General features: G+C 53.8%; 1 protein-coding gene across 1 annotated transcript in view; it reads right to left on the bottom strand.

The window, feature by feature from the left end:
• Positions 1-5,499: 5,499 nt before the first annotated feature.
• The window catches only part of GALNT9 (polypeptide N-acetylgalactosaminyltransferase 9), a 118,205-nt gene continuing 109,805 nt past the window's right edge, over positions 5,500-13,899 (bottom strand). The window contains exons 9-11 of the mRNA XM_068990123.1: positions 12,925-13,020; positions 6,796-6,963; positions 5,500-5,646 (exon numbers count right to left, since the gene is read on the bottom strand). Coding sequence (XP_068846224.1) covers positions 5,500-5,646; positions 6,796-6,963; positions 12,925-13,020 — 411 coding nt within the window. The remainder of the gene's footprint in view (positions 5,647-6,795; positions 6,964-12,924; positions 13,021-13,899) is intronic.

Genomic DNA, 13,899 nt, shown 5'->3' with positions numbered 1-13,899 from the left:
TTAATAATTGAGTTAATGAAAGAAGTGGGCCTGTTATTAGGTTTTATTAAATGTTGTTTGTTGCATCTTTGCCATTTAAAACAAGACTGTTGTTTAAAAAGAAAAAAAAATCCACTAGGCAGCTGGGCAGAGTGGAAAAAGCAGAGGCTTGGAGTCAGCAGGTCTCGGTGTGACCACCACCTGCTTCAGCAAAGTGTGTACTTGTGCCAGGCCACTTCACTCCTTGGGCCTCTGTTGTCCCATCTGAGAAATGGGCACAGATGTTCTCAGGGCTACTTGGGGTCGTTTCAAGAATTAAGTGGGTTGGGACTTCCCTGGAGGTCCAGTGGTTAAGAATCTGCCTGCCAATGCGGGGAACACAGGTTCAATCCCTGGTCCAGGAAGATTCCACAGGCCACAGGGCAACTAAGCCCTCGTGCCTCAACTACTGAAGCCCATGTGCCTAGAGCTGGCGCTCTGCTACCAGGGAGGCCACCACAGTGAGAAGCCTGAGCACCACGGTGAAGAGAAGCCCCCTCTGGCCGCAACTAGAGAAAGCCCACTCACACCAACAAAGAGCCCTGGTGCCGCAACAAAGACCAACTGCAACCGCAAATAAACAAACAAATAACACATTGGCTGTTAAACCAGAAAAGAACCAAGTGTGATTAAAATTGGGCATTTTAGACATATTTCTCCCTCCCTTGCTCCCTCCCTTGCTCCTCCCTCCCCCTCTTCTGTCTTCTGAGAATAGGCACCAGCACTTTCCCAAGTGGACAGGGTGGGAAGCCACACAGCAGTAGGCCCTCTTTGTTCCACGTGTCTGTCCTAGTCCTGGTCATGAGGCCGAGAAGACTCATCGGGGCCCCGGGGAGAACACAGCAAGGGTGTGCTGGGCAGAGCCTGCCTGCAGGCCCTGTGACACCTGACCTAGTTTGCAGCCTGGCCAATTTCCATTTACAAATATCCCCCACCAGGGGCTATTTCCAGCTACCGACCTGCCCTCTGGGAGCGTGGAGTTGAAAAGAGGTAGCTCCCCACCTTCCCCACCACACAAATTTGTAGACACAATAATCTGAGAAGCACAGAGTATAATAAAATAGAATAAATCACTAGGAAGGGCTGAGTTTTGAGTATTTATTGCCTTTGCTTTTATTATAATTGATTGAGTTGTAAATAGTTTGTTTTTAGTAACAGCCATGTTTGGACTCCAAGGAGATCCAACCAGTGAGTCCTAAAGAAAATCAGCCCTGAATATTCATTGGAAGGACTGACGCTGAAGCTCCAATACTTTGGCTACCTGATGCGAAGAGCCCACTCATTGGAAAAGACCCTGATGTTGGGAAAGATTGCAGGCAGGAGGAGAAGGGGTTGGCAGAGAATGAGATGGTTAGATAGCATCACCGACTTAATGGACGTGAATGTGAGCAAACTCTAGGAGATAGTGAAGGACGCAGAAACCTGATGTGCTGCAGTCCATGGTCTCGCAGAGTCGGACACGACTTAGCGACTGAACAACGTTTCCCAATTGGTGCACAAAATTTCTGAGAATATCAGCATTGACTCTTGCCAGCTACAGCGGTCCAGTTTCAGGTGAAGCTGGAGGGGATAAAGCACGCCTGATGTCACCAAGGGTGCTGTTCCGTGAGCCTCTGGTGCCCAGTCCTGGTCCTGTGATGGGGAGGGGGGTGTCCTGGGCCCTCTGGAAAGAAGGGCGACCCTCTGGCCCAGCTTGCACTTGTCAGAGTCAGGAATCCTGTCCCGTTGAGATGACCTGTGGCCACCACCTTCGAGTCTGTGCTCGGACCCCACCCCGCCCCTACGTCCCTGCTCTGCTGCACGGAGAGTTCTGTATCCCATGATTTCTTGTCCTTCAGCTCCAGATAGTTTCAGCCAAAAGGAAACGTTGGAGAATTGGAGGGTAGAGAGAAACCAGGGTGCTTCCGTCCCCAGCTCTGGTTTCAGGAGCGTTTCTGGAAGTGCCGTGTCTCTCCCATCCCTCTTTCTGGAGTCCCAGTCCTCACAAGGGGCCCCGACTCCTGGCTCCAGTAACACTGTCCTCTCTTGGGTCCCTTCAGCCCATGGAAGATGAGTCCCTGAGATGCCTCAGCCCTTTTGTAACTTGTGTGATCAACTCCTTGTGTTGAATTCCCTTTGTTTGACAGACGCGATGCATGCTGGTAACCACTGAGGTGATCTCAACTACGGACCAGTGGTTAAAAGGGGTAGAGGGTTTAGGGGGGCTGGGTTGGCTTCAGTACAGTCCATGGATGACATTAGTGGCTATTCTGAACCCAGGATTACAGAGGGGGATGATGAAAGTGCATGTCACAATGAATTAGAAAGCTCTGTGAACTTGGCCCCAGACAAGCATATGCCTGGAGTGCAGGCAGAGTCTCGACTGGCAGGGACGTCCCACCAGCTGTGACCAAGTGTCGACCACAAAACTGCAGGGACCGTTCCCAGCGGCTCCACCACGTGGCTGGCCCCACATGGCAGCATGGGAATCATGGTCCATCTTCAACTTTCTTCCCAACTGACTTTGGGCAGGGGCTCTTAGCATGGAGTTACCCCCTGGATTCTACGGCAGTTTTTCTGGAAAAGGGCCAACCTCATGAGGGATTCATGTGCTCAGGAGGCCGGTAAGGACTGGAGGCAACAGAAACAAGAGTGCTGGCTGGCCGTGTGTTAGGAAGAAGGATGCTAGATTCCATCTTGGTTCTGATAGACAGCAGCCTCTTGGCATGAGAGCATGGATGGCACTGGGCAGTTGTGGGCTGACCTGATTTAGTCCCGCTGCCCGTGGACCCAGCTACTGCCTGCCCAGTCAATGCCTTTGTCCTCATGTGTCCTGGTGGCAGGCAGGACCCTGACAGAAAGAGCAGGCTTTCAAAACACGGGATCTCCCCGCCTCCCAAGAGGATGAGAGGTTTGTCAAGACGCTGAGAGGCAATTTTCCAGGTGTCAGGCTTCTGTGGGATCCTGTGTGGGCTGCAAACCACCCAGCTTTGACGGGACTGTCAATTTGCCTAATGAATTGTAACATGAGCGAGGTTTATAAGTTCGAGCCTGTGATGTTTTCTATTTTAAAGCATAGGCAATACATTTGGCATGCTAATGGCTGCTACACTGTTACACTGTTGTAACTTCACTTGCCAGAATCTTCTGAATTATTGAAGACCAGTCCTTGGCCAGTGACTGTTTTGTTTTGAAATCTTTATTCAGTTTGTTACAGTATTGTTTCTGTTTTTTTTTTTTTTTTAAATGTTTGGTTTTCTCAACCATGTGGGATCTTTTCTCTAGTTGTGGCACACGGGCTCAGTAGCTATGGTCCACAGGCTTAGTTCCCCAGACAGGCATCAGACCCTCTTTCTCTGCATTTGACAGTGGATTCAATCACTAGACTACCAGGGAAGTTCCCTTTGAGCTATTTTGCAGATACTGAAACCCCCACTAGGTGGGAGAAGTTAACGGCATTACCTCACCACCAACCAACCAGAAGAATGTCCACCAGCTCATCACGTACCCCACAACCCCCCTCCCTCATCCCATCTCTAAGAATCTTGCCCTGAAAGCCACTGGGAGTTAGCGTCTTTTGAGCACGAACTTCCCAGACTCCTTGCTTGGCGCCTGCACTTTCCTTCGCCACAAACCCCGGTTAGTACACTGGCTTCACTGTGTGTGTGGGTGAGTGGACCCAAGTTTGCTTCAGTAACACTTCTGCTTTCATCTCTTTCGGAAGCTCATTTTTGGGAAAAACTGGCCCCCTCACCAACAGGATATGAGATCCCTGGCACTAGCAGAAGTGACTTTTCCTCTCCTAGGAAGAGGCAGTGCTGGGAGGCAGGGAGCAAGATGGGGGAACCCAGGAGGCAAGGGGGAAGGGCCACTCTCCCACTTCTGGGAAGACAGACTACCTGGCTACAGCAAGGTGAGAACAGAGATCTTCAAGTTCCCCCCAGCTTAAAGCCCTGTTGTTTGGAACCCCTGCCACCCTGCCTTCCAGATTACTCTCTAAGAACGGGGAGGAGGGCTTCCATGGTGGCTCAATGGTAAAGAATCTGCAGGCTAATGTAGGAGACACGGGTTCGATCCCTGGTCCAGGAAGATCCCACACGCCATGGAGCAACTAAGCCCCATGCATCACAGAGCAACTAAGCCCTCTAGAGCCCATGCTCTGCAACAAGAGAAGCCACCACAGTAAGAAGCCGGCACACCACAGCTAGAGAGTAACCCCTGCTCGCTGCAACTAGAGAAAAGCTCATGTAGCAGTGAAGACCCAGCATGGCCAAAAATAAACGAATAAATAAAAACAAAAGAAAAAAATGGGGAGAAACTAGGAAGCCACTGATGGTGCCCCCAGCTTCCATCCCCAGGAGACCCTCTGCGTGGGAGGAGACAGTTGGTCGGCTTTCAGCAGCTTGGCGTCTCATCTGCTGTTCATTTCCATGGCTGGGTGAGCCCAGCCTGCCCTGGGGCCCTTCACTGATGCCACAGCTGAAGACGCCCATCATCGGGAAGGAAGTTAGCAGCTAGGATTGGACTGTTGCTTGGCACTGGGCCTGGTGGGGGAAAGAGACAGCCAGAACTTTTTCTCCAGTTTCCTTCCCAGTGTCCTGCAATTCTAAGTGCAATCATGAAGCATCCTCTTGCCCAAGTGGGCGTCTTGGAGGTCTTAGGACAGCCCTGGTGGGGGGTGTGCTGCTTCTCAGCTCTGGTCCTGGAGCATGAAAGCCGCCGTGGACAATACATGAACAGAGGGGTGTGGCCGTGTGCCAATAAAACTTTATTTATAAAAATAGGCAAGGGGCCATGGGTTATCATTTGCTGACCCTTGCCTTAGAGTAACACGAGAAGGCGCCTGACCCTGGGTTAGCCGCTAGAACAGGGATCCCTCCCTGGACTGCTGACTAGCTCCTGTGGACGAGACATCAGGTGTGTATGTTTAATTGCTCTTTCCTGGACCAAAGCAGTCACAGCCGCCTCCTCACCCAGCACTGCCCTTGGGGTTGTCTTTGATGTCACCACAGCTACTGCTGCCCCGCTCCCCTCACCAGTCAGGGTTTAGGTGGAGATAGTCACAGGGGCAGCCCCACCCAGGGCTGGAGACATCGGGAGCTCAGAGTTCACAGGGGGCTATTTCTGCCTGGGGGATGGACAGGGGCTCAGCACATGCAGAGAAGTGGCCGTGGGCGGCTGGACAGGAATACCGTAGAAAAGGCACATGATCTGGAGCTGGAGTTGGCTGTCAGCTGATGCGCTCAGGCAGAGCCGCCAGCTGAGGGAGGTCTGTGCTCCTGGAGGGGGGCTGGTCCTGGCATCGCCCTGCAGAGCACAGGGAGGCCCCTAGGTCTCAGGTGACAGGGCCTGCCAGCAGCCACGGAGAAGTCAGTACCCAAGGTGGTGCAGGCACGACCAAGGCCCTCTGGGTTCGAGTGGTGGGTTGAGTGGGAGGGCTCCACACCTGCCCCAGGTCCTCGGACTCTTCACTGGGGTGCGGGCGCAGGGTGAGACTGGGGGTCAGTGCCGCCCCGGCTTGATCCAGTTTCTGATGGTCCATTTCTGTCCTGAGCACCTCTGCACCACCAGGCGGAGCCCGAAGTTGGCATCCTTGGACATCTCCACCTCCAGGCACCGGCCCGTGTCTCTGCTCACAATGGGGCCACCCTGCGAGGGAGGGAGACCCAGTGAGCCCATGGGTCCCATCCCGAGAGCTTCCTGGAAGTGGGGGTGATGCCAAGGCCACCTGAGGGTCAGGTCCTGCCTCTTCCCAGCCCTCTTGTCTCCCATCCCTCTGTCCCCACTGACCATCTGCCCTCCAACACTGCCTCCCAACAGCCACCTCTCTTCTCCTGGGGTCCCAGGAATGATCAAAACAATGGACTCCAGGGCCCTTGAGATGGGTGTTCCCTCCAATATGCCCCCCTGACCCCTGGCAGGTCCGATTTGCCCATTGGCCACCTCTGCAGGCCCTCTGGTCCTTCCAACATCAAGGGCTCTGGCCTAAACCTGAGGATCCCAGGCTTGTATTCTGTTCTCTGTTCTCCAGAGGTCCTTTCCATGCACTGTGGACCTCAGTGTCCTGGCCCCAAACCCAGCCTCCTGGGGACCCTGATTTCATTGACTCTACGTGACACAGTGACAGCTCATTCCTGCGGTAATGGGAGCCCCCAGAGAGCACTGTGCACATGTCTGTCCCAGGGTCTCCTGCTTGGGAGGAGTTGGGTCAATCTCAACAAATCTCTGGGGCTTCCCAGGTAGAAGTAGTGGGAACGAATCCACCTGGCAATGCAGGAGATTTATGAGAAGCAGGAGCAGGTTCGATCTCTGGGTTGGGAAGATCCCCTGGAGGAGGGCCAGGCAACTCACTCCAGTATTCTTGCCTGGAGAATCCCGTGGATAGGGGAGTCTGGCAGGCTACAATCCATGGGGTCGCAAAGAGTCGACAGGACTAAAGCAACTTAGCACACTTGCCCTGAACAAATCTCTGGGCAAGTCCGGTTCGGTCCCACTCAATCAGCAGCTGGGGCACTCAGAATCCACCCGTTCTGCCGAAACCCTTCCCCCTCACCCCTCCAGGAAGCTGGAGGAGCAGGCAGTGTGGGGCAGCGAGGCCCTGAGGAGGCAGCCAGGGTGCTGGGACCAGCCCAGCCCTTCCCTGACCGCGACTGCCAGCAGATCCCCTAACGTCTGTGGAGGGGGTTCATGTGGGAAGAGCTGATCCAGCCCCCCTGGACCTTTAAGTTCGGCCCCCACTGCCCTCAGCTCCCCCCACGGGCTGGCCCAGAGACCCAGGGGTCCCAGCGGCCCGCTGACCTGGGTGAAGTCCCACAGCCGCTGCGCGGGCCGGGCCACATCTTCGCACTTCTTCAGGGCGGGCGTGCGGCCCCTGCCGTCATCCACCAGGCACTTGGAGTCAGGCAGGAAAGCGGTGGAGCCCAGGGGGCCCAGCTGCAGCAGGCCCTCGGCGCTGTACCGCACCAGCTGGGGAGAGGCCATGAGAGCGGGGTGCATGGGCACAAGGTGGCCCTGCGCGGGGCTGGGCCCCAGGCCCTGAAGGGGGTGGGCGGGGCATCGTGGGCGGGGCATCATGGGCGGAGCGTGGTGGGCGGGGTCAGGCCAGTCACCGGGACCAACCTTCCTGGGGAAGGGCTGGCCCTCCAAGGAGAGCCCTGAGCCCCGGGATGCAGGGGAGACCGTGTCTGGTGGCCCCACGCCCCCAGCCCCGTTCCTTCTGCAAATCCCCCCAGGAGGACCGCCTCGGACCTCTTCCCCTGAGCTCCGTGCAGACCCCACCCTCCGTGGGGCCTGCCCTTCAGCCTCGGAGAAAGAGGGTTCCACGGTTGCGCAGGCCACCCGTCTCCCCTTGAACCACAAGCAGCCCCAAGTTTACGATTCCAGGTCACGTTTTTTGCCAAACACCAGGTAAGCAACATCTGTGTGCTAATGAGGAAACCAGTGCTACAGATTCCTCCGCGCCTGGGCTGTGTGGCTTTGGGCAAGTCACGTCACCTCTCTGTGCCTCGGTTTCCTCATGTGTGAGCAGATAATGACAGTGCCTGCCTGGCAGGGCTACCGTGAGGACCCTAGGGCACTGCACACAGAGCGCGCCGAGCACGCAGAAGTCACTGGGCTTCCCTCCTCGCCTTTCTCTTGACTGCTTTCACATAAGAGCATGTGGGCACACACATACACACACACACACTGCTGTATTTTCCAGTACAATCTGATAGAACACCACCGCCCCGGCACCTTCACATGGCCCGGCGACTCTGACACCCCCGTCAAGCGTGAAGCCCACGCTTTCTCCCAAGTCCTCCTGCGAGGGGTCGGGGGCCGGGGGGGGGGGGGGGTGTGTGAACATCGCAGAAATGGTGCCACTAACTCTGGGGCAAGGTGTCGACATTGAGGACACCTCCCGCATCTCCATGTACCCTGCTGATGGGATGGCTGCTCAGCCCAGCAGGGTGGGGGTGGAGTCTACGTGGGGAGGGCCCGAGACCCCAGAGCAGCCAGCCGACCGCAGCTCAGAGGGGGCCCCGCCAGCCTGCCAGGTTCCCGGGGCGATGCTGTGCAGATGACTGGCCCTACTGCAGATTTATGACCAAAGTGGTCCTTTCAGGTCATTTTGTCTGGGGACAGGTGATCACAGATATGCTCATGCCACTTCTCTGTTAACTTTCTGACCCTGAAGAGGTTTGAATCTAGGACCTGAAGCCCATGAAATGTCCAGCATGAGCTCCAAGTGGGCTGCCTGTAGCTTCAGCCTTGCAGGTAAGGACTCAGCGGAGCCGAGCATGGTCAGTGCTCAGGAGGGCCAGCAGGGGCGGGGGGTGAAGCTGATGGCCCATCCCTATACCCATGGAGGACTTGACAGCCGGAGGGTCTGGTCAGGAGGCTGCTCTGCACTAAGGAGGAGTCTCCACTCCTGTGCCTCTGGCCAGCGGCTCCCCTGGCCCTGCCTCAGACGCCCAGCTGGGGGAGCAAACCGGGCTGAGAAGGGCATGGGTGACTATAGGGCATCGCTGCTGGCTTGTGGGGAAGCCACATACTTTTTAGAGATGCATTCTCAGGAAGCATCAACTCTGGTATCTCACCCTCAGACTACTTGGGCTCTCCTGAGAGCTGGTGGATCACAATGCCCCAGTAGAAGGGATGAGGGAGAGGATTTCAATAATCCAGACTTGTGTGTGAATGGGCCAGTCATTGAGCACGAGCTGGGAGTGGGTTAAGTGATGTTTATCAAACTGCCAGTCAGGCAAGAATTAGGCACCTACTGTGTGCTCAATACGGTGCTGGGTCTAATGTGACTGAAGTTGCCAGACAGGAGTCCAAAAGCTCAGAGTCCAGCCCAGGACAGCAAAAGTTTCACAGGCACTTGTCTTGGTCCACAGAGGGATGAAGGCAACTTATAAAAACAAACAACAACAAAAAACAAACCCTGCAATATAACAAAACAAAGCACTGAAGAAATAAAGTCAAAGGGAAAATAGGGAGCAGAAAGATATGTTATTCCAGGAAGGAGAGTAGTAAACAAACTGTATGAAAATGGGCAGGATATTAGCTGCTAAACGGGTAGATTCAGAAGAGAAGAGGGGCTTCCCAGGTGGCTCAGTGCGTGAGACGCAGGAGACATGGATTTGATCCCCGGGTCAGGAAGATTCCCCTGGAGGAGGAAACAGCAACCCACTCCAGTATTCTCGCCTGGAAAATCCCACAGACAGAGGAGCCTGGTGGGTGACAGTCCACAGGACTGCAAAGAATCGGACACACCTGAGTGAATGAGCACGTACCTGATGTATGCAGAGGTGAAAGGACTCAATGTCTGCAATATGCTTTAAAGTGACTCAGAAAAAGTAGATGATACAAACACAGCCCAGTCTGAACACCATCGCATCTGGATCGGGGTGGAAAACCGTGTCTGTGAAGGGCAGGGAGCAAGCAAGCGTGCTCTGTGGACACTGTCGCATGTTCTTTTTCTTCTTTTCCCCCCATAAACCTTTAAAAAGCTAAAAACTGTTCTTTGACTGGCAGGCTGCTGTTTGCTGATCCCATGAGTGTGTGGTTGGTCATCTTAAGACTTTTCTACTTTTCTGGATATTTGAAAATTATCAGAATAAAACCTTACAAGTTAAAGGAAGGGCCTTTAAATGACCCCCAGGCTATCGAGTCCAGCCTGGTAGGGGTCCCGTGCCCACGTGGAGGTGGACACACCTGCCCTATGTCCTTCTCAGGCACACTGGTCAAACCAGTACGGTGGACAGAGGACAGAGGGCTGGGCCCTACCATGAAGGGTCCATGCCTTTGTCTGTGTCCACTAGCTGAAGACTGTTGACTAACCATCTGCAGGTGTGAAGATTTTGGTCCAAGACTGGATTTCTTTATGGTCATTGTTATAGGCTGTATATTGTCATCCTGCTTATTTAACTTATATGCAGAGTACATCATGCAAAATGCCAAGCTGGATGAAGCACAAGCTGGAATCAAGGTTTCCAGGAGAAATACAATAACCTCAGGTATGCAGATGACACCACCTTTATGACAGAAAGCAAAGAGGAACTAAAGAGCCTCTTGATGAAAGTGAAAGAGGAGAATGAAAAAGCTGGCTTAAACTAAACATTAAAAAAATGAAATTCATGGCTTCAGTCCCATCACTTCATGGCAAATAGATGGGGAAAGAATGGAAACAGTGACAGACTGTTTTTTTCTTGGGTTCCAAAATCACTGCAGATGGTGAATGCAGCCATGTAATTAAAAGACACTTGCTCCGTGAAAGAAAAGCTATGACATCCCAGATAGCATATTGAAAAGCAGAGAGAGGGACTTCCCTGATGGTCCAGTGGCTAAGACTCTAAGCTCGCAATGCAGGGGGCCTGGGTTTGATCCCTAGTCATGGAACTAGATCCCACAAGTCTCATCTAAGACCTGATGCAGGCAACTAAATAAATATTTAAAAAAGAAAAAAGAAAAACAGAGACACTACTTTGCTGGCAAAGGGTCATCTAGTCGAAGCTATGGTTTTATCAGTAGTCATGTATGGATGTGAGAGTTGGACCATAAGGAAGGCTGAGTGCTGAAGGATTGATGCTTTTGAAGTGTGGTGTTGGAGAAGATTCTTGAGAGTCCCTTGGACTACAAGGAGATCAAACCAGTCAATCCTAAAGGAGACCAGTCCTGAATATTCATTAGAAGGACTGACGCTGAAGCTGAAGCTCCAATATTTTGGCCACCTGATGCAAAGAGCTGACTCATTAGAAAAGACCCTGATGCTGGGACACGTTGAACGCAGGAGGAGAAGGGGACGAGAGAGGACAAGATGGCTGGATGGTATCACCAACTCACTGAACATGAGTTCAGCAAGCTGTGGGAGATGGTGAAGGACAGGGATGCCTGGCATGCTGCAATCCATGGGGTCGAAAAGAGTTGGACACGACTGAGTGACTGAACAATTGTTATAGGCTGAACTGTGGCCCCCCCCAAAGTCATGTTGAAGTCCTAAGCCCCCAGTACCTGTGGTTATGACCTCATTTGGAAACATGGTCATTGCTGAAGCACTCTAGGGAAGATGAGGTCACACTGGGCTTGTTGTGGGTTAGTTGCTAGGTGGTGTCCAACTCTTTTCAACCCCATGTACTATAGCCCTTCAGGCTCCTCTGTCCATGGGATTTCCCAGGCAAGAATACTGGACTGTGTTGCCATTTCCTTCTCCAGGGGATCTTCCTGACCCAGGGATCGAACCTGGGTCTGCTGCATTGGCAGGTGGATTCTTTACCACTGAGCCACCTGGGAAGCCCCATACTGGGTTAGGGTGGCCCTAATCCAACGTGACTGGTGTCCTGATAAGGAGAGAAGACATAGACACGGGAGAAAGGAGGGGGAAGATGAAGATACAGGCCATACAACCCATGTGCCAACGAAGGCAGAGACTGGAGGGAAGTGACGACAAGAAAAGAACTCCAAGGGCCACCAGAGGCAGAGGGGAATGTCCCTAGAGCCTCGGGAGGGAGCACAACACTGCTCATACCTGAATTTCAGATTTCTGGTCTTCAGAGCTGACAGAATAATGAACATTTGTCATTTAAGCCAGTGCCCAGTTGGCTGTACTTCATCACGGTGGCCCCAGGACACTAACACAGCTGGGGATTGGGGTTTGGGGGCATAGCTTGTCCCCCTTAATATTTTAACAGGCTTCATGGAGACCAAACAGACTGAAGCTGTTTGCAAAGAACAAATCACTGCGGGTATGTCTGGCTTGCTGTGGACACAGGTCCATCAGATCTCTCCGTGGGACTCGGCCACGTGGGATGGCCTCCCCCATCCACCTGCCTCCACCTCCACTCCATTTCCGGCAGCAGCGAGGCCCCTTCTGCTGGCTGCCCAAGGGTCCCCATGTGGAGCGGGCTTCCCTGGGGAATTGAGCAGGGTCGCTGGAACACCCACCCCTCACCCAGCCATGCGAGTCCCTGCCCCAAACAGCTCGAGGCCGGCCCTGCACTGCTTCTCTCCACAGCAGGGCTCAGTGGGAAATCACCACGTCCACCTGTCACCTTGTGTTGCTTCCCCTCAAGAGAGCAGACAAACAGAGCCGGGCAAAGACATGGCCCCTCACTTAGGGTCTATGCCGGCCAGAGGACTCCCCTCCCATGTCTGATGGGCCCAGCAAAGTGGATTTCTTTCTGGAGGCCACAATAGCATCTCGATGGGCCATATGTCATCAGGGGTCCTGTGAGGAGGTGGCAGGGTGGGAGGAAGAGAGGTGTGCTCTGTTGTCATTATAGGCTCAGGGGTCCCTCCCATCCACAAAGCACCCCTGGGCAGCTGCGTGAACACGTCAGCATCCATGGATGTCCTAGAGCACAGATTCAGAGAGCTTCGAAGGGGCCAAGTGTCATTTCAGGGGTTAATTTTAAAGAACACTCAACACCCATTGAGAAAAAGCATTTCTCCTATAAGCTGTCCCATACCCCTGAACACACTGATTCCACCAGCCTGGAGTCTGCACACCTGTACCCACCAACTCCACTGGCCTGGGTTCTGGACACTGGCATGGATGTTTTTAAAGCCCTCCAGGGGACTCTGAGCTGCAGCATGGTTTGGCAGGTGTTCAGCTCTAAGAACTGGTGGTTAATGTGATACTTCCTGGGTTTTGTCTACCCTGTGGCCACTGTTTATTTTACCCTCATTTTCCACTTCAGTCCACACAGCAGCCTGAGAAGTAGGTACCATGATGATCCCATCCAATGGATGGGGAAACTGAGGCATGGATGTTAGGTGATTTGCTCAAGGCCTGTTTGGCACCAAAGCTCTTGCTCTTAATTTATCTGGGGCCTGAACTCAGCCACTGTGGCATCAGGACACCACAGCCAGCCTGACCCTGTTCCCTGGGTGCTACTTCTGGCTGAGGTCTGGGCTGTGGTCGCTGAGAGACATCACCATCCTCCCTACCTGGGAGGACATCCCGTGGCAGGGGTACAGGATGGCGCGGTCATCGTCCTCTGCTCCTTGGTCTAAGCAGTAGCCGCTGGCTTTGCTGTTTCTCACCTACAACCAGAAGCCAAAGGAGAAGCCCCATCACAAAGGGCTAAAGGAGGCTAGAAGGGCTTTACTCACCCGTCCCCTGCCCAGGGCCAGTGGTCTCAGGAAGGGGTAGTCCTCCCAGGATGAGAGGGGACGAGGGAGGGGAGTATGGCGCTCTGGCCAGTGGGCTGGCTGAGGACTGTCTGGCTCCTGTGAATGGCCTCCCCGAGTTCAGGCCTTTGACTGTATGACTGCAGCTCTTCTCCTTAACAGTGGTAGGGTTGGTGAGGGGTGGGTGTTTCTATTCCCACAGTCCCCGTCTGGGCCTGCCTAGAGGCTTGCGTGGCTGATAGATGCAAGAGATGCCTGTGTGCAGCTCTGAGCCTCGGGACTCCTGCAGCTCCAACACTGCCCAACCCTGGCTCCACCCTGAGAGCAAGCCGGGCTGCCCTGCTGGGGGTAACAGACAGGGGAAAGGAGGTCTGTACCCCAGCACAGACCAGGGCAGGAACACATCGCTCTTCCCGGCTTTAAGAAGGGGCAGGTATGGCCATGCATGTTGGGGCCGGGGTAGACAGGAGGGTCTTCCCACAGCTGGTGCCTCTCCTGGTGAGTCTCTGGGTCCTTCCGTTGTGCTCTCAACATGCAGGCATTGGCGGCACACAAACAAGGCGATGCGTGTGACCACCTCCATGTGCAGGCCTTTGCATGTATCTGCTCATGTTCACATGTCACTTTGTCTTGGCAACCAGTATTTGTAACGTGCAGAGCAGGCTCGATGGATGGGGTCTGTGTACATAGGGGAAGATGTATGGGGTAGCTTTTTGTATGTATGTATGCGAACAAAACTGTGTGCAAATGTGTACTTTTGTGTCTGTGTACACTTAGACGTGCATGCTTGCT

Source organism: Capricornis sumatraensis, chromosome 17, assembly GCF_032405125.1.
Source record: "Capricornis sumatraensis isolate serow.1 chromosome 17, serow.2, whole genome shotgun sequence".
Classification (NCBI taxonomy): Eukaryota; Metazoa; Chordata; class Mammalia; order Artiodactyla; family Bovidae; genus Capricornis; species Capricornis sumatraensis.
Note: the sequence above shows the minus strand (reverse complement) of the source record. Positions and strands in the feature narration are given on the sequence as shown.